Here is a 19,528-nt window from a genome sequence, read left to right as displayed (position 1 = left end):
CATTATGTATAAACTTGCCTCTTTATGAATATTCAGACTCCAGCAAAGTTAAAGAGGAAATCTGCAACAGTATAAAATAATTATTTCCAAGTTTATGCTCAAATCCTGTAGAGAAAAGTTCTGGGATATAATACAGGTAATTTAGTTTTATCAAATCACTTCCATTTCACATCCAATCTACAGTCCACACGTAACATGGAAGCTCACAGTCAAACATGAAGAGAAAGTAAATCCCACAAGTCTCAAGCCTCTTCCTGTTTAACCTTCTTTTACAGAAAGATGTTAAGAATGTAGAAATAATCTCTTAACAAACTAAATAATTTCACTTAAATGCCATGGGCTAGGCTTCTAGAGTTAGTTATCTAATAGGTGCATTTTCTTCCAGGAATTCTCTTTCTGTGTACCCTGAACTAATATTTGCAATAATCAAAATATACCTTGCACAAGAGGTTTGAAAAAAGCTGATTTTATCTCTGTACGAGTTTCTCACAACCGCATCAATGACCACCCAGTTACTAAGGAAAGAGGATATATCAGAAGGAGAAAGCATTTTGGTTCAAACCCCTCCTCCCTCACAAAACTGGCATTTAGATTTTCATGAAAAAGCAATCTACATGTACCTATATAAGTTCCCGTATTTTAATGAAAGACACAAAAGTGAAACATCTTTGCAAAGAACAAACAACTGGCAGAGACTCTTACATTCAATCCAAAATGAAGTATTAAAGAGGTCGCTTCTACAGCAGCAACTTGATTCCACAAATTTCAGTTGTTACAGCAAACACAGTCATCACTTATTTTTTATATTTTGATTGAAGTTATCAGACATGGGAACACTTGCCTTAAAGTGAATTAAAAAAAGTGAGTAATGACAAATATAGCCTCTTTGAGGGATATATTGCAAGATTTCTGGTTTTTAAATGGAATCTCTGCATTGATCACAAAAATCACACCTATTTTAGAGACACTGATGAACAAAATTGTGTTAACACTGTAAGACAACACAGTATGGATAGAAAGCGTTTTAATTGGTAAATGAAGGATTCCAAGTTTCTCCTTTAACAGTATAGCATACTGCAGAAAGCACCGCAATATACACCACAGCTTTTGCTTCAAGATTTTGCATGTTAAATTGTTGAATCTATACTGTTTTCCATCACCGTATGTTAAATCTTAAGTTTATTATCTGATTATTCTATGATCAAATTTAAGTTGCAGCCAGCTTAACTCCATTATGTCGTTATATCTGTAAACAATTCGAAACATTCCAAATATATTTGAAACATTAATAACAGTATTCTGCCTTATTTTTAATTCTTTTCAGAGAAATACCTGCTCTACTTAGTCTTTAAAATCATTGTTGAACATTCAGTGTGGCTGAACAGAAATAGTGTAGAGTTAACAGCTACCTCAAAGGTTACTGATGCAACTAATGATAACAGAGATTTAAATTACTTTCTCCCCAAATTCATACAGAACAGACGGATTCCGAAACATTCCCTCTCTGCCCCCTTCACTTCAAAATAAGTATTTTTTTTATTCACTTCTGACTGAGATTCTTCATTACTTAATCCCTGTGCAAATGGAGAATTTGTCTTTTATACCTTCCCTTCCCAAAAGACTGAATGTTTTCAGGGCAGTGAGTGTTTTCAGAGAAGAAATTTACTATGTACAGCCTTTCAAGTTTTAAATATATAAACAAACGAAAATCAAGGCACTCAATGTAGTTACATATGAGCAAAAAAAATATATTACTGAGAATAATAAGCCCAAATCACAAAGCGAGATTATCAGCAAGTGTGCAACTGGGAGTAAGGTGAAATCTCATTCTTTTACAGCTTTGGCTTGAACTTGCCAGAAAGAAGCTTTTTAAGCATTTCAGAATTTTTTCCTTCTGGTGGTGAGGGCCATCTGTCGTGATCTGAGGAAAACAAATAAAACAACATACTTAGTTGATTGAGAAACTAGGCATTTTACTTTTGAGTCTTCCCATTGCCCAACTTCAATCACTTGAAGGGCATTATTTTGTAGCCCATTTCTTACCGGGTATTTCTAGGGTATGGCTATATAAACTTTGGCCACCATCCACGACCATGGTTATCCCAGTTATGTAAGAAGCAGCTGGAGATAGTAGGAAACACACTGCAGGAGAGATCTAACAAAAGAATGACAATTTTATCAATTTTATAAATTTTATTTTTATTTTTTTTTATTGATTTTTTTAAATTTTATTTTTATCTTTCTTAAACTGCTGGGAATTGTTCATGTCAAAGACGCTTGTAAAAACTTTTACAGGCAAGAGACAGCAATGTTTTCTAATCAGTAATGAGAACCATAACAGTCTTAAAGCCATCTTTCCAGCCACAAACATCAAGTACATAACAGATGAAAACCAGTAAGCTCTCAAAGATCAGCATCAGATGCCAAAAATCAAACAAAAAAGTTGACCAGTTTATCAAAGATGCACATTCTTGGGGGAAGAGAGCTAAGTACTTTTAAGATACACTTTTTTCAAATTAATATTCATTCTTTCAGTCCTCCCTGCTGGAAGTCAACATTTTGAGGAACTAATGTCTACTATGAAACACTTCAGCTGTAAGAGGCATCTAAATTAAATTTTCAGTGTAACAGTGACTCTACTGGTTAAGTCTCCCACTCAGCACTACTACACATTACTACAAGCTTTTTTCTTTTTTAATATTCCATCACAGTGCAAAATTAAGTCTTTTTTTGTTCTCCGTATAATGAAGTGGCTTCAAAATAGAAACACAGAAGTAGAAATATCACAAATGTTGTGAAATACGTTACCTCCTCAGGAACCGCTGACCTCTTCGCAGGAACCTTTGGTATGCTCTTTAACCACAGCATTGTACCTTGTTCTCCATAGTTTGCAACAGCAGTTTCTGAAAATACTATTCCCTATTTTAAAACAGCATAGTGAAAATTAAGTTCTCTTGCATATGTTTAAACTGTGATCATTGTAAAATTGTGAAGTTGTCATTACTGGGATTTTCTGTGGGATTAAACTATCTAAACAGCACTTGAATGCAAGTTTTTAAATTTAATGGAATAGTATAATTTATACAAGAAGGTAATTTGTCTGCTAGTCACATCTCTATTCAAATGCAATAATTCAGATTATTCCAATTCTCCACTGTCACTTCAATAACTATAAAGGGGAGAGTATAAAGAAGAAACTCAAAGACTGTTTTGAAATTACAAGCATTTCATATTAGCTTACAAAGAAGCTAATAAGTAAGCTAGAAGTAAGAAAACTACAAAGCCCTAAGAACAAGTTCTCAACAGTTTCTTGTAATCTGTAAGAACACTAGATTGATTTTATTGTGAATTATGGAAGCAGACAGATTTCACAATCAGAATTCAGACTCTCCCTACTTAGCTGCTATAGAAATAGAAAAAGGTGACTGTCTTTGCTCTGATGATTATACAGTCCAGTTTAGAGTTGAGAGGGAAGATGAAGGCTACAGCAATGGGCACACAGGGTTACATAGATTAGTTATGACAGAACCTTTGGGACTCAAGTTTAAGTAAGATAACAAAATTTTAATTCATCGATGGAGTACATGCTAAGATTTCTAAGATATCTGTGAAACGTGAGTGACTATATTTTGGGAGCTAGGGAAGTAACTCACATGTGAAACTATTTTTTTTTTTTAGAATGCCTGTTTCCTTCTCTATGTACGCATTCCCTACATTTTACTCTCCTCCTATAAAGCAGTAACAGTTTTGTATGGTTACCACAGACCTAGTGTGTCCATAAAGGTGACAGAAGGATATAAAGTATTACTGTAACTACAACATCGATTTTTGTTACCAGCATAGTAACAAAGCTAGCAAATACTACTGAAAGAGCAAAACCACTAAAGTGTTTGCTTGTCAAAAACTTCTGACGTGTGCTATAAAGTATAATTAGTATGATTCATTAGGTAATTAGCATGCCTGAAAAATATATTCACATAATAATGCTGTCTTAATTACTTACTTACCCAAGACTTGATAAATCAGAAAAAACAAATAAACAGGAAAAACAAGCCAGTAGATCTTAATATTTAACAAGTCTCCAGATGAGCTGGCCTCACAGAAGCTACCTAAGAGCCACTACCTGAATGATCATCACAAATCTGCCATTAAGCATTCTGTGCTATGCCAAAGAAAGCGAGCCAGATGTTTTAGGACAAGAGGCACAACAGGATATACAGACATCCTACAAAGATCGTAGAAAGATCTTCCTAGGGAACAGTTAAACAAATCTGACACTTAACTATACTGTGAGATAAGATCAATTCTGAATGTAGAAGTAGCTGGACAAAGTTTACCTTTCCTCTTTGATTTTTCAAGGGAGTAAGTGTGCAAAATGAATTGTGGTTAAGAGTGAAGATTACACAAATCACAACAGATCACACGATCTCAAATGTCAAAGCTAGGGCTTCTATATAGCCTCTGTATCTGCAGCACCATACGCTAGAAAATATAGCTGCTCTTTCCATACAATTGCTTAAAACAACTGCTACACACTACCTACCTCCTCAGAAATGTGGCAGGCATATTTTAGCTGACCTGTATAGTGGTTTCCTATCTGCATATATTTGATAAGAAAAAAATATCAGAACACACATTTTTACATATAATTTCTTTGAGAGAAGGTCCACTTGAAATACAGACCTTTTATGCCTAAAACTAATCTAACTTAACATGTAGAAGACAAAGTAAAAGACATTATGTGATACATTCAGAGATTTTCAAAATAACTTTGTAAACACAGGTGGAAACCATCAGCATACCTGAACCTCAAATAGAAAAAGTTTTGTGAACTCAGAAATAATGTAATCATTACTGAAACACAAAGCATTCCGTAATTTTATATCAAGAGTTTGTAAGACAGGTCACCAACTCCTTCCAGGTATCATTTCATTAAGCTAGGGAAAAAAAAAAAAACAACAAGAGTGCCAAGTCAAAGGAAAAAGCACAAGCAATTTTATCCCACATCTCTGGCTTGTCATACAAACAGTACAAAACACTCTCAAATGACCTGAAGAACGTAGATGAGGGAATTATAAATAAATAAATACATAAATAATCCACAAACAGTTACAGGCTATAGATTTTAAAATCCCTTTTGGTCTGAAAGTTTTAACCATGAACATGTGTGATGGCTAAGTTTAATCAGATCGTTTGTCGTTACTTACAGGAGCAACGCTGTTGATTCTTACTCCACTGTGGGCCCATTCTAAAGCTAAACTCTTGGTTAGGTTATTCACTGCAGCTCTTGCAGCTCCTGTATGCCTATTGAGAAAAGAAAGCAAAAGAAGCTTCTGTTCCCTCAGCTAACAGTGCCCAATGTTAATTCTACTGCAGCCTCACTAGGGTAGTCAGAGTAGCTTTCTATGGCTGGACCAACCATCTGAGAGAGAGAGAGAGTTTTTCTAGTTTGTAAGTTTGACCATAGCTTCACAGTTTAAACAAGCTATGCTATGATTTCCTGTCATTTCTGGAAATACTTATCATCTCTTCCCCAATGTGACATAAGGTCAGCTACATTCTACTGCAGAAGCAGACTTATAAAATGAAAAACAACTGGAGGCAAAGTTCAAACTGTGTAAAATTATGAAAGGTAGGCTGCACAGGTAAAGCAACACTTGCAAGGACAGTGGTCTGAAAAATAGTTTAGCTCTTCTGACAAACATGATTAAAATAAGCCACTATTCAAAAATTACTATAGGTGGATGGAGATAGAAACGACTACAGGCAGAGTGATCTCATACACCTTGCTGCTATAGGAAACTAGTCTGAAATGATTACAAGCTTGAACAAATGCAGACAAAATTACTGCAGTGATGAATAGCGGACAGTGGGACTCAGAGAAAACTAATAGAGTTTAGTTCCTTTAGCATAGCAGAACAGACTTAAAGGAGATAGATAGAATAGCTTCTCAAATACCAGGAAAGGAATAAGAAAACTTAAGAAAAACAGAAGAAAACACAACTTATTCATATGTTTAGGCCAGAAATAAATAACCTCCAGGCACACTATGAGCAAACAAACTTGACTAGTTTTATGTTCAAAATTAATACTTATGAAAAACTGTAAACTGTATCAGGTGATTTTTGGCATGAGTCGTGGCTGGACTCGTAAAGGCAAGTCTTTTTCAACAGTACATTTCTAAAACAAGTGTCAATTCAACAGGAATTGAATTTACAAGTTTTGTCTATCCATCTACATCCACACACAACAGTTATTTGGGAAACTTTTTTCCACCGTTATTCAGAATTAGGTTTTTTATCCCTTGGTTCAACTCTCAAATATAGCTTCAGCCTATTTGCCGTGACACTTCAACCAGACTTAACCAGAGTGGAGAAACTCAAATAACTGTAGCTTCAGCACCACCATGTGGATCTCTAAATTTATTTTGTACTGCCAAGAACAAGCTAGCGAGAAAATATTCTGCTGTTCCTTAAAAACTTTACATTTTGAAAACTTTCAACTCTGCATCAGGACAAAGAGAGGTAATGTAACATTTCCTCAAATTATGTTTTTATATTTTCTTAAATAGAAATTCAATTTCAATGTGAAAAAAAAGGTAGTTTCAAAGAAGAAATTCAGATTTTTTTTCAATTAAGAAACTGTCAAAATGCAGCATTTTGATGTGCAAAATTTCCTTTGAAAAGAAAATAACTGAAATAATTCATTTTTCTGAGCATTATTTCTCTTTCAACAAATTGGAACTTTTTTGGTGGAAAAGTTTCAAATCGGAAGACTCCCGCTCACCTCCATTTTGAGGGTAAAGAAATTTGAACAAATATACTACACATACAGATATGGAGAGGATGCTGCATTTTCACGCAGACAGCTGTGATCATTTGTGTCAATATAAAAGAACTACAAACGTGGTAATATGTTTGTACCCATGAGCCTTCTCCCAGTCAAGAAAGGAGCAGAGCAAATAGAACCGATTCTCTGCATCAGAGACCTTCTCCAAGAAAGATGGCTACAAAGTGAGAGTAAAAAGGAAAACGGGAAAGGCAGGCATTACGTGACCCGAAGGACAAAGCCAAAACCTGGTAACATACTAGAAATGTTCCTCCTACTCCCAGTACAACTCCCATATAACTCATTACACCATCTAGACCTGTAAACTGACAGTAGAAGAGGAAAACAACAGGTGCCAAGTTCTTGCAAACCCTCCAGAAATTTGGAGAGAGAGCACAAGTAAAAGTTACATTTCAGTGCAACTAGTCCCACTAGCATACCACTTCCAGTGAAAGCTTCACTGGCAAGTCTTGCTTCATTGTTTCTTACAAACAAGTTGACAGTGACCAGAGATGTCATTTACTCCCGTAGTCTCTACTGAATTAGTCAGATCCCCAGACATACAGCCAAGTGATACTATTGCTCTCTCTTGACCTCATACTACTGTATTTCTATACTCTGCCGCTGCCCAGTGCACACCTTTCTAAAATGAAGTATTTAGGAGCAATTAGTACGTCTAGGGGAAAAATATAGGAAAATGTAAAAATAAAATATGTATTACGACATTCCAGGAAACCCATTTCTCACGGCAGCAGTAATGTTGACAATGACTCCTCCATGTTCCTGCATCCAGGCATTGTACACTGTATGAAGGAGGAAGATAACCTATAAATATCAGAAGAAATGCATACAAATGAACTTGCCCACTGGAAGCCAAATTTGGAGTCTTAACTCACTACACGTTTCCTGTGCAGATTTAGATTAACAATCTGCTCTTTGTACCATAGCCTCACCACTGGATTCATGAGATAACAGGTGTGGTCCAGGTAAGGCTCAATGTTTGTCAAGAAGCCTTTTAGTGGAAATCAAGATTTCATGCTTCCATGTAAATTTCTTTCATTTCCACGTTCCCAATGCTATCTGAGAATCATGTATCATACTTAGATTTAACTTTAAATTTACATCCCTGATGGGAGAGAAATTTTTTCCTGTGTTACACACAGTGAATACAGGCCACAGAAGTTAAGTGGTTTTCCTATAGTCTTTTAAGTGAGTATCCAAGCCAACTGATTCCCCAAACCTGGCCTTAACCAGAAGATCATACTTGCCTAAATGTATGTTTGTATATATGAACAAATGTAACATACAGTTTAATGTAAAGCTTTGGATGAGATTCATGAACACAAATATCCACTGTCAGATAAGTGTGTGAAAAAAGAAGGTAAGGGAATCTTACATGTCTTGTCTTCTGGTATTGCTGTAGAAAACAAACCAAATAAACAAAAAAAGCGTAACATTCAGCCCTTACCTGCTTTGCAGCAGTAGAAGGTCCCTGTCAGATTCGTGTCTATCACAGCATTCCAGCCTTTTGCACGGATGGCTTCAGAAGGACTTGCGAACTGGCCCCCTGCATTATTCACCAGGAAGTCAATCTTCCCGTGCAGACTCAGTGTAGACTTCACCAAAGCTTCTACCTGAAACAGTATTTGTTAGTGTGGTAAGCTGATTAAGCTATATACCCAATTTCCTTCTCAGACAGTATTTTCTCTCTCATATCCTTTTCACATATAAAGAGGAGGTACCAGCCTTTGGACGGGATGGAAGATCGGTATGACAGGTTTAGTCAGCCAAGAAGGATTTGGCTGAGTCCACGTTTACTTAGGAAATCTTCCTGGTATAATGCAGGTGCTACATAAAATACCAGCACTGAAAGGAGAAGGGGATTTAAGCTGCTGAAGGTTTGTAGAAACAAACACACACAAAAGCCTGCTACTTAAGACCTACTAAGAACCTCCTGACATTTTTCACAAGGGTGGGGGTGTTCACATCAGGTGCTGGAGGAGTTCCATTTAAGGTAGCTACTGTTTTTTTCATCTGACCCATATACCTGAGCATTTTAAATAGAAAACATAAGTCATCTTGTGAAGTTTTAACATTCTTATGTTTTGTACATTCACTAAGTTTTGTACTTTAGTTTTGTACATTCACTAAAGCTCTGACATATGAGTTGGCAACAGCCAATCTTCTTACGCAGACCAAGAAGGTTAGTTTGTTACCCTACAAAACGTGAACTCTAAAAAGTGCTGGAAATACTACAAGTTGTCTTCTTTAGCAAAAGAAAGGTGAATATTTGACTAAGCAGACACCTTCTGTCTATAAGCAGGATGAATACTTACGATTAAGAGCACTGTCTGGCACTATTTACCTTTGGGTACTCTGAGAAGGTATTAACAGCAAATAGCAATAGACATTTGCATTCACACACTCCAAGAGCTGTCAGTGCAGAAAAGGAGTGGCTTAAGTTCATATGGGATGAAGGAGATTTTGAAAATCTAAACCTAGCTCTAACACTGATCTAATCTGAGCTACAGGCTGTAAGCTAAGCCTTTTGCATTGTCTTCTGTTTTGGAAGTACAGCAGTTTCGCCACACACTCACACTAAACACAAGAGAACTTCTGGAGGGGAGTGTATTTCAAAGCATTCAAGGATTTTACAGATACCAAAGCTGATGTATTTTTTTCTATTACAAGATAGTAATAAGAACTCTATAGCAACTGCTTAATAATTTAACCTTTATCTCAAGAAACAGGGGAAATGGGACAACATAGCTGTTTCCTGCTTACATCACCTATCATAACTAGGTACCATGCACCAGTTATTCCTGCTCAAGCATATATAAAAAGTTAATCTAGCATCTGTGGTCAAAGAAAACAGAGTCCAAAAAAACCTCAAAAAACAAACAGCAGGAGCAATGCTGCTGCTGAAACAGATTTGACTAGGGGAAGGATATCAGTCAGCCTTCCTCTGTATTGAGTTACCAGTAGAAAACATCAGAAATAAAAGAACAAGCAATGCATGATCTGTATCTTACCAAGAGCGTCACCAACTCAGTCTCATAAATAGCTGCCTTACAGCTTTTGCTGCTAACAGTTCAGGATGGTTTAACAGGATAGTATGGATCCTGTAAGGATGCACCTCTGAAGAAGAAAACCTAAACAAACATATAGTGACTGAAGCCTGATTGAAAAACTAATGCCTGCGGAGAAAAAATGCCTTAAGAAAATAATTTTGATACCTAAATCACCATCTTTAAGTTCTGAATGTCATCTTATTCTTCACATCAGTCACTGCAGCTTGTGGGATCTGAGAAAAAAAACAAACACCAAAAAACCAAAACATCTGTGACAGCAGTGCCAAACTTGTGAGAACCACCATGCCACAAAGACTTCCAGGTTTGCTCACAACCAGAGAAAAGTAGGTTATGTCTTGCTAGGCAGCAAAAGTTACGCTTTGCTCAGCAATTCAAACTCTTCTCCCTGTCAGTCTGAGAATCTTGCTTTGAATATTGTTCTCCGTAAGTCACTGAAGTATGGACTCATTTATGGAAGTGAAATGGTTTCAGTACAAGGAATGTTTGAACAGACTAAGACTATTCAGGCTGGGGTTGGGGGGGGGGGGAGAGAGAGCGAGAAAAGGGAAAATGCTAAGAATCTTAAAAAAACCCAACAAACAACAAATTAACAGAAGAAACATGCACTGAGAAGAGACATTACAAGCAAGTTTTCAACAGGAGGACAAAACCTGCTATGACATATCAATTCAAAATGTCTCACATGTTGTATCTTAAGAAACTCTGTTGTTGTTCCCACTTGTTGCACCATATTCTCAGGGCAATTAAAAAAAGAAACAAACGCCTATCAGTTCTGCTTTCCAACAGCCAGCAAAGGCTAGCAGGCTCTCCAGTGACAGCTCAGATGGCTCCAACTGTAGCAATCTTCACAATGTCTTCTGTGTTGTAGAGAAAGCATCGTTGCAGTGCTTCTCCCAGTTACAGTAAACACGGTGACAGCAGCCACCAGCACAATGAGAAACAGAGTCTGGTAGAACACATTTAAATCACAGTAAGAACTAAAGAAGATTCCTTTCTATTCCTAAATATCCAAAATCCACACAGGAAGAACCTCATAAAAAAGCTACTAAAGACTCTCTGGAAGCAAAGCAAAATTGCACAAGGTAGAGTTTAGGACGTTCTTCTGAAAAAGACCGAAAAGAATAAAATCAGACACTTCACACATGACCGGAAGACTGGAGCTCTTCAATAAGGACCCTTTTTGTATGACTGCAACTCAAAAGTATTATGCAGTAGCACACTTCCACAGATAACTGAGATGACAGTACTCACTGACACAGAGAAAAGAGACAAATGTCCACATGCATTCACAGGTCACCTTGGACTTGAGTAAAACTCAATAGGCAAACTACCCACTACAGAGTGTTAGAGATTTGCTATTTGGGGACTAGAACTAGTGGGCATTCTTGCACAGTGATAACAGGTATTTTTACTTTGTGTTATTGCTGTGTTATTTTAAAGTATGACAACAAGAATCTCTTATCCACAGCTCCCCACCAAGCCACAGTCTTCCACTGCAGGCTTCACACAGACAGACATTAAGTATTTGTAAACCAATTGAGACTATGCTAAGCTATAAAGTTTATTGGAAAAGAAAAGATACTAGTGAACTCAGACACAAGGTAAGTGCTAAATAGTACTGTATTGAGTCCGTCTCAAGGAGTCTTGTTTGTCAGATGTCCAAGTGGACATCTGGACAGGTTTTACCCTCGGGGTCTGGTCCAGCAGCAGTTGTTGCTGGAGCTTGAGTATGGAAAGGGGACACTGTGCACAGAATTCTGAATTGCTGATTTCAAGAAGAGCAGTGGCCTACTAGAAGTACAAGGTTTTATCTTCCACTTATCTAGATAGTCTTCTACTTATCTAGATGCCAGTTAAAGAAATGTTTGTCCAGAGCATATAGCACAGAGGCTTTACAAGGGTAAAAAGTTCCTTGTGTCTTTCTTTCCCCTGTCAATAGATTTGCTGTAGCTCAACATTTAAGACACACAAACACATGCTTCCCCTTCCCAACACCTACAAAGATAAATAGAAAGCTCCTTTCATAATGAAAAAAGGATGGGGTCCTCTTCTCCGCTCTGGCCACCACTACATTGAGGCACTGGAATTAGTTAATTAGATCCTTTGATTTTAGAAAAAGAGCTTGGTTTGAAAAGACACACACACAGAACTGTCTGGCCTGCATCTCAGCAAGAGCAAACTGACCTGCTCTTGATATATTCAACACATTATGTGGGCAGTGCTAGAAAATATCCAAATAATTAAAATCACTTCAGCTTCATAATCCCTAAGAAGCAATATGGATCACTACATACACTCCAGACCACAGGATAAGGGACAGGTGAACAATCACTGCTTCAGGATAAGGCTGCATGAAGACAGAACATAGAAACCTCAGGTGCTCTTACCGGCATGCCAGAACCGTCTACTCTTCCATCTTTAAAAACAAAACAGGTTTGTTACCCTTTACAAAACACTCAGTGGAAAACTAGCCAAAAGCAGCAGCAGCAAACTTGTGACAGAAATACGCCTGACAGATTATGCAGTGGTTGAAAATCCTCCATCAAGCAAGATTATTTCTTGCACATTAAACGAAAAGTAAGCTTTGCTAGAAAGCAAGAGGGCCTCTGAGGATGAAGATTGAGAGACTTAAAAATGTGAATTCATTAAGCTATTCCCATGATATCTGCCATCAAGCTTCTGCAGCAATTAATTCATTGCACCTTCTTTGACTCTTCCTAGGCCAGAAAAAGGTCTAACAGACATATTGCACTATATGATGAGGGATGAATCTTCTAATGTTTGAATTTCACAGATCCAAACTAGGGCACACAAGAGGTGTCATCTTCAAAGCAGGTCAGTTACTTTAAGATTTGCAATAGGAGGCAAAAAAGAAAATAATCATCTAGCAATTTTGAAAGCACTTTCATCTTTCTTAGATCTCCTCTATCCAAAGTCCCTCCCTCCAGTTTGCCTGATTATAAAATTAAAACCAGGACAAAACTCATAGGGGCCTTTAGAGAAATGCTGATGGAGATGGAGGGATGAGAAAAAAAAAAAAAAGGCATGCTACAGTAAGAACAGATGGCTTGCTCCTACAGGTGATGAAGGTGTCTTCCTTTAAGAGAAAGACTTACTCTTAGAAAGGTTTCAGTGCGATGTCAAAGAGAAGGATATACTAAATGAATTATGTAGTTCTTCAGGAAGCTTCCTGGGCTTTGTAGCTTGTGATGGATCAGTTCTGACATCTAAGGAAGCTTGAACTCCTAAGTTTTTTCCCTTGTTGAAATATTTATAAGGTCTTTCTCCTTCACACATTCTTTGGTACCTGGTATAAGAGCTGAGAAAGAGGATGTAATGACTCACAGGGAATACTTGTAGAGGCTGTCCTCTCTACCCAACAATGTGCTTCCGTGAATTTCTGAGGTAAATAGTCTTCACTCATACTAAGCTGAAACCAGACAATGAGTTGTAAAGCTATTAATGGGTAGCATACAGAGCCAACGCAGTTTACAAATCTTGTTTCTTTTGGGAGGGAAGCCAAAAGTTTATATGCCCTCTCACCCCATCTTCCACTGTGAACAGGAAGCTACTCCTGTATTCGTGAAAATGATGAAGTGAGTTATATTGCTGTGTTGCCTCTACTCAAGATTTACCTCCTAGGCTAGAAAAATCCTTCGCTACATCTTTTACTCATCCCTGTTCCTAAGACTCCAAGTCCCAAGCACTAAACTTTAGGTTAAGAATGGAATAGGTTTTGAAAGTGGATGTACGATGCTCTTTTAATAGAGGTAAAAAGCCCAAAGGTACTTTTCCTCTAGTCTTCGCAAGACAATCAAGTGCAAATTAGAAAAAAGCACCTGCCATTGCTGCTCTTAGCAAATATAATAAATGAGCAATAGTGAGCAGTGGGTTGTGGAAAATCTGTCACATCCCTCAGTTCTGACAGTTTTTAGCAGTGTAAGTTACCGATTGTTAATTTAAGTTTATCTAGCTTCAACTTACAAACACTAAGCACCTAAGTGTAAGGAAGTGCTATCCTCACTACAAATTTAAAAGCTGAAAGTGTGGTCCACACTTTTCTGGCCCAATAGTAATTTTAGAAATTAAGTAACAAGTGATCAGGATTTAGCAATCTGTTAGAATCTCAGCATTAAAGAACTAACAGCAAGAAAAACAAGAGCTAAAGAACAAAAATCACAGGATGTCTTCAATTCTAGTCTTGGAGATGGGCATCTGGAATGGATAAATATTTGTTTAGTGGGTACACTTAAGTTCTTACATTAACATGCAACAGAAATTGCATTCCTTATTCAAAACTTCCACAAAAGGCTTACGAAATTTTCATAGTGATTTTTTTCTAAATAGGACTTCAACAGAAAGAAGAAAGAGCAGTTGGAGAACTGAAGTGAGTCAAACAGTAAGACTGAGTCAATGACTGAAAGATCCAAGACTGGGGTTTAATTTACCTTATTTCTCTGAACCCTCTCTTCAATAGATATGGATATGAAATGACTATGGTTTATGAGAACTTCCACTGGCAGGAGACACCTGATAGAGGCTTCTCCAATATCGTATGAAAGGTTCTAAGAAAGTTCTGGTGTGTCTGTAAATGAGTAGAGCTTAAAACCAAACTGGAAACAAGACAATTCTGTGATGAAACTGCAGGGTAATAGCAAAGACAGAAGTTTCTCCAAGTATCAGCATGGCTACCGGTAACACAGAATAATGCCTAAATACTTTACACAGGACTATAAAAAAGGCCTTAAAAGCACCTTCAAAAAAGTTTCCGAAGCCATCTAAGACTGTTTTGTCAAATATGTATTTAGCCACACTTAATAAACAGGAAACAAAGAAGGAATGGTAGTTTGTTTAGTGGCAATTACCTCATTTCACCATCCAAGCCCTCTACCATCTCTCAGAACACTGCAGTTCCCACTAAATCATTTTTAAGCTGATGCAGAAATAAGATTCACCTGCAGAAGGTTATTAAGCATGCCAGAGCACTTTCTGCAAGAACAGTGACTTGAAAGAACGCTTAAGCCTTTTCTCTCTTTACCTCTTTTCTTTCCTGTAGCTTTAATCATGTAAGTTGCCCTCTGACATCTGTCATAACCTATTATATCGCACTGCTGATGCTAGTAAATACAAACCTAAAATTCACTGATAGGTGAAGTGACATACTGCACAGCCCCAGGGTTCATCTCCTGCAGGAGTAGAAGTCTAAATATATCACTATAAATATTTTACGGCATGAGCCGTTCCACGAGGGAAGAATTCTATTTTTTATTTGCTTTATGGTTGTATATTAGGATATTTGCAGAATCTACATAGCTACTGAAGGAAATTAATATTTCTTTAAGTTATGCTAGAATTTAACAGACACTTTGAAAGGTTAAGAAAAATGTAGCAATCAGTGGTTACTGGAATATTTTCTAGCTGTCTTCAATAAGTTAAAAGTCCAACCTGATGCTGGACTTTTAAATGTTTAATTACACATATTAAAAATTAGGAAGTGAATGCAGACTTCTGAAGAACCTGGATTAAATACTTTTGCTCTTGATCTTCCATTTTTTGTAATATGAAAAAAAAAGAAACAACTCAACTGGGATAGTAATAGAGTTTGTAATGAGGCACACCTCAAATTGTAACCAAAATTTGAAACATGGCTAAAAATAGTAATATCTGTGGGGTTTTTTTGCTTTAATACAAGCAAAACTGACAACGCAGGGCACTTGTGTCAAGTCACAAGCATTGAGATTCCATGCTATGACTTCCTGTTCGAAGGAACTATTCTGAGGTCTCCATCTTCACAAGTTAACGCCCCCTCACTGCTGTCACAGAAATGTGACACAGAACCATGCTAAGCGGGCTCCGGCTCGGCTGTAGAACATGCCAGTTCCAAGGCCTGCTTCTCCCAGAAATATCTGAAATACATATGCATGGCCAGAAAAATATTTGCAATTACAAATGCTTTCTTGCTTAGGTGGCTAACAAATGGTCTTCCCTTGGAAAGCACATCTTTATCTAGATCAATTTAACAGTGCTTTACTGCACCTGTCCCCTGATCTAAGCCACTTTTGAGAGGGCCAGAGAAGACCCTTGGAGATCTGAGAGTTTATATACACAATATGCTTTTGACATGTTAAGCCCCAGAACAAGATCACTAGTCTTTACCTCATCTTCTTTGCGGATATTGCACTGTATGGGAGTCACTCTGGCAGGAATCATGGAAGAAAATGTATTATTCAGTTCTTCTGCAGCAGCTTTTAATCGGTCAAATTTACGAGAGGCAATAACAACACTGCAACCTGCAGAGAAAAAATAAAACATACCTCAGCTAACAAAGTTAAAATTACAGTTACGCTAGTTTTTTAATAACATCATGGAGATATCTTGTAGGATGTGTGTTTATTAGTCACTGACTAGAAGGTACAGTCTTGAAGTTCTTGCAAGAGAGAGAAATGACTGATGTCAGGTGCTTCTTAGCAACAAGATCCCACTGTGCCAGGAAAAGAACAATCAAAAAAATGTCCACAAGGTTCCCTCTCCTTCCTGCAGAAGGGGAAAGAGCCTGAGAGTTGTGGAGTCAGCAAAGTAGCTTTCAGACATCACTTTTGCTGCCTCTGCTCACAGCTGCCTCATTTATCAATTATGTGATTTAAAGATGTTTCAGCCGGTCTTGATTACAAAAAAATGCTTGCTCCTAAAACCACAAAAATAATCTTACTGTACGTGTGGCTGTAATTTTGCCTAGCAGTGAGCAAATGTAATGCTCTGCTTTTTAACCCTACAGAGTCTGAAGGAAAGGATGATAGCCTCATGAGATTAATTCCTAACTGCAGACTACAGACAGCAGAACAGAGGCTTCCCTGTGGCACTGCCACACGCTGTAGAATCCTAGCTCAGAAAAGAGAGGAAAAAACTAGGCAGGAGCTCAAGCCTTCTGTTTTTTTCAGCATTTGGAGGCAGAAGGACTCATTCTACAGAGAAAAACAATGCAGGTGCCAAATTAATGGCAAGCACTCACACTACAACCAGTCTAGTTTCTTCTGTCACACCAGCGGACTCAGGACAGCTTTAAGGCTTCAGCAATTGCTACTACTTAGACTAAAACAGACCACACCAAATTAATTCCTAGTGCAAATCCAGTAGGCATGCAATTTCATATTATGGATAAGCAAATTACTAGCTTCCCCTGCCAAGCAGGCAAGGAGGTCTCGCTCCCAGTTCCCTCCTTCCATAATCTGAGCATCCCAGCAGAAGCCATTCCTTCCTCATACCATCTCTGCTGCTCATCTGCTTTAACATAAACCAATTCAACACCCTCAACCAGCCAAAAAAAAAGTTAACATCTTGCCAGGTGTTTTTTTTTCTTTGTTGCTATTTTACTGAGTGGAATTTGGCCTCTCATGTGATGAAACAAACACCAGAATCAACTCAAAATAACTAGCGGGAGTAAAGAGCAGCAAGCTGCTCATTTGGCTCAGGCTGTCTTGTGAAACTATACATAAAAATAATAAAAAAAAAAAAAATAGAGGAGCTGAATTCTTCCAGAAGGAAGTGCTGCAACTACATATCCCTAGGAATGGGAGGTTCACCTTCAATCAGTGGCCATCTTAAAACAATACATGTAAAGATATTATTCTCCAAAGTCTCCTGATTTTTTAAATTAAGAACTCCAGTCATCTGCACAACCACCTGACTAACGCAGAGTAGAGTTCACAAAAATGGCACACACAACTACCGATTAACACAAAAAATTAAATCACAGTAGCACAGTTACATTTATCAACTTAAGTGCTTATTAATACACACACTGATATAGAATAAGGTCCAGTAAAAGACTGTATTTTTGCTAAATATGCTAATTGTGGGAGGGGGAGATTCTAACTCACTGAGGAACACTTGGGACCTACTGTTCAAGCTGACACCACTTCACTTATTTTTCTTCACAAAGAATGACCAGACCATTTCCTGATAGGGTCGGGGGGAAAAGGGCACAAGTTTCCAGATGAAAGGTTTAAATCTGTCCAGAAGGCTTCAGAGGAGACTGGTTATAAAAACAATGTACATCATGACTGGCATCATCTGTCACTGCTCCTACAGGCATTCTCTGTCCAGCCAGCCCCTCTCAAAAAAACCCCCAGCCTAAAGCACAAGGTATACATGGCAATAGTTTCTGGTCATCTTCTTGTCAGGAGTAGCCAGCAAGTCTGCAGGTAAGGAAGGTTACTCAAACAGACTTAAGCCATAGCTCTTTCTTCATTTTCTCACATGTGCTTTGTAGAAATTTGCAGCCTTGTTTTCTATTTAGGGCATTATGGACACACACTTTTGTTATTTGTATTTTGCTTGAGAAAAATTAATGCAGATCAAATTAAGTACAATTTTAAGGTAACTGGGTAACATCATCAACCAATAGTGTGATGATGCTTAAAAAGCACCTCTTTAAGGCAGCATGTAAGGACACCTTAAAAAAAATGCTTAGTTCCCCAGTAATACAAAGGTAGCAGAACTAGCCCTCACTTCATCTCCACAGGAGAGGCAGAGATGTCTCCCAGCACACAGTCTTAACAAAGAAAGCTCTTTACTATGCAGTGAAATAGCGTGGTGCACATTTCAACAGCGCAAACCACAGGGAGTGTGGCACCTTGAGGCATAATGCTAGTGCTGGTATTTTGAAGACAGCGAATCCAATCATGATAATAAACATTATAAGAAATCAGTCTGATACCGATGATCCCTAGCACTTCTGTTGAAACCTGCAGAAAAGGTGTTGCAAGGTGGATGACTCAGAAGACTGCCTTTCACTCCAGATTTTACCACTTCGCTGTAATCGGCACAGAAAGAAAAGGCACAAAACGCACGCTGAAGATATACTTTAACTTCAGGACATTTCTGACACAAGCACCGAGAGAGAAGCACCATTTCTCCAAGCCTACTGTGCGGACAACAGTTCAAAACCATACTACTCCAGAAGACTAAGTTCAACAACCAGATAAATCCTCCAATTAAGCAAGACGAAAACTCACTTAAGAGGGAGTATGAGAGAAAGGGTCCGGGTTTAATATAACCTCCCTTTGACCGCTGTATTTAAAATAGCACATCTTTTAAGTGCCAGCAGGTCAAAAGACATACCCCACATCAACCTCACCTCGTTCTCCTCGCTATTCACTGACTCCTGTCACAACGTCCCACCCATAAACTCCTCACAGACCCGCTGGCCGAGCGCAGCCTACCCCCAAAACGCACCTCAACCCCCCGAGCATTCCCTGACCCGCCCCCTCAAACTCCATTCCCCGCCTTCACCTCACGCCCGGCCCTGCTCCCCCAACATCCACCCTGCCCCCCTGCTGAGCAGCCCCCCCGCCCCGCGCCCACCTAACGCCAGCAAGTCGGCGGCGATGGCCTTGCCGATGCCGGTGCCGCCGCCGGTGACGATGGCCACCCGCCCGCGGAACAGCCCCGCCGCCAGCAGCCCGCGCACCGCCGCCATCTTCCCGCCCTCACACAGCGGATCGCACAACGACCGCCACCACCCCCGCCACGTGACGAGCGGCCCCTCCCGCCCGCGCCGGGGCTCAGCGCCGGGGACGGCGAGCAGGCGGCGGCAGCGGTGTTGGCAG

At 38.6% G+C, this 19,528-nt stretch overlaps 1 protein-coding gene across 2 annotated transcripts; it reads right to left on the bottom strand.

The window, feature by feature from the left end:
- Window positions 1-625: 625 nt before the first annotated feature.
- On the bottom strand, window positions 626-19,404 carry PECR (peroxisomal trans-2-enoyl-CoA reductase). Of its 2 annotated transcripts, XM_076342893.1 has the most exons (9): window positions 19,057-19,075; window positions 16,077-16,210; window positions 8,297-8,462; window positions 7,550-7,653; window positions 6,924-7,006; window positions 5,208-5,304; window positions 2,809-2,919; window positions 2,044-2,155; window positions 626-1,921 (listed from the first exon to the last, which is right to left on the bottom strand). In XM_076342893.1, exons 2-9 carry the CDS (start codon window positions 16,128-16,130, stop codon window positions 1,833-1,835), a joined length of 816 nt encoding a protein of 271 aa, XP_076199008.1. In that variant the 5' UTR covers window positions 16,131-16,210; window positions 19,057-19,075; the 3' UTR covers window positions 626-1,832. The 2 variants fall into 2 exon arrangements, with proteins under 2 accessions (XP_076199008.1, XP_076199006.1); XM_076342891.1 differs by lacking the exons at window positions 6,924-7,006; window positions 19,057-19,075 and adding an exon at window positions 19,284-19,404 and having other exon boundaries at window positions 7,550-7,631.
- Window positions 19,405-19,528: the final 124 nt, after the last annotated feature.

Source organism: Aptenodytes patagonicus, chromosome 6 (assembly GCF_965638725.1).
Source record: "Aptenodytes patagonicus chromosome 6, bAptPat1.pri.cur, whole genome shotgun sequence".
Taxonomy (NCBI): Eukaryota; Metazoa; Chordata; class Aves; order Sphenisciformes; family Spheniscidae; genus Aptenodytes; species Aptenodytes patagonicus.
The sequence above is the reverse complement of the archived record's forward strand: the minus strand, read 5'-3'. Positions and strand labels throughout refer to the sequence as shown.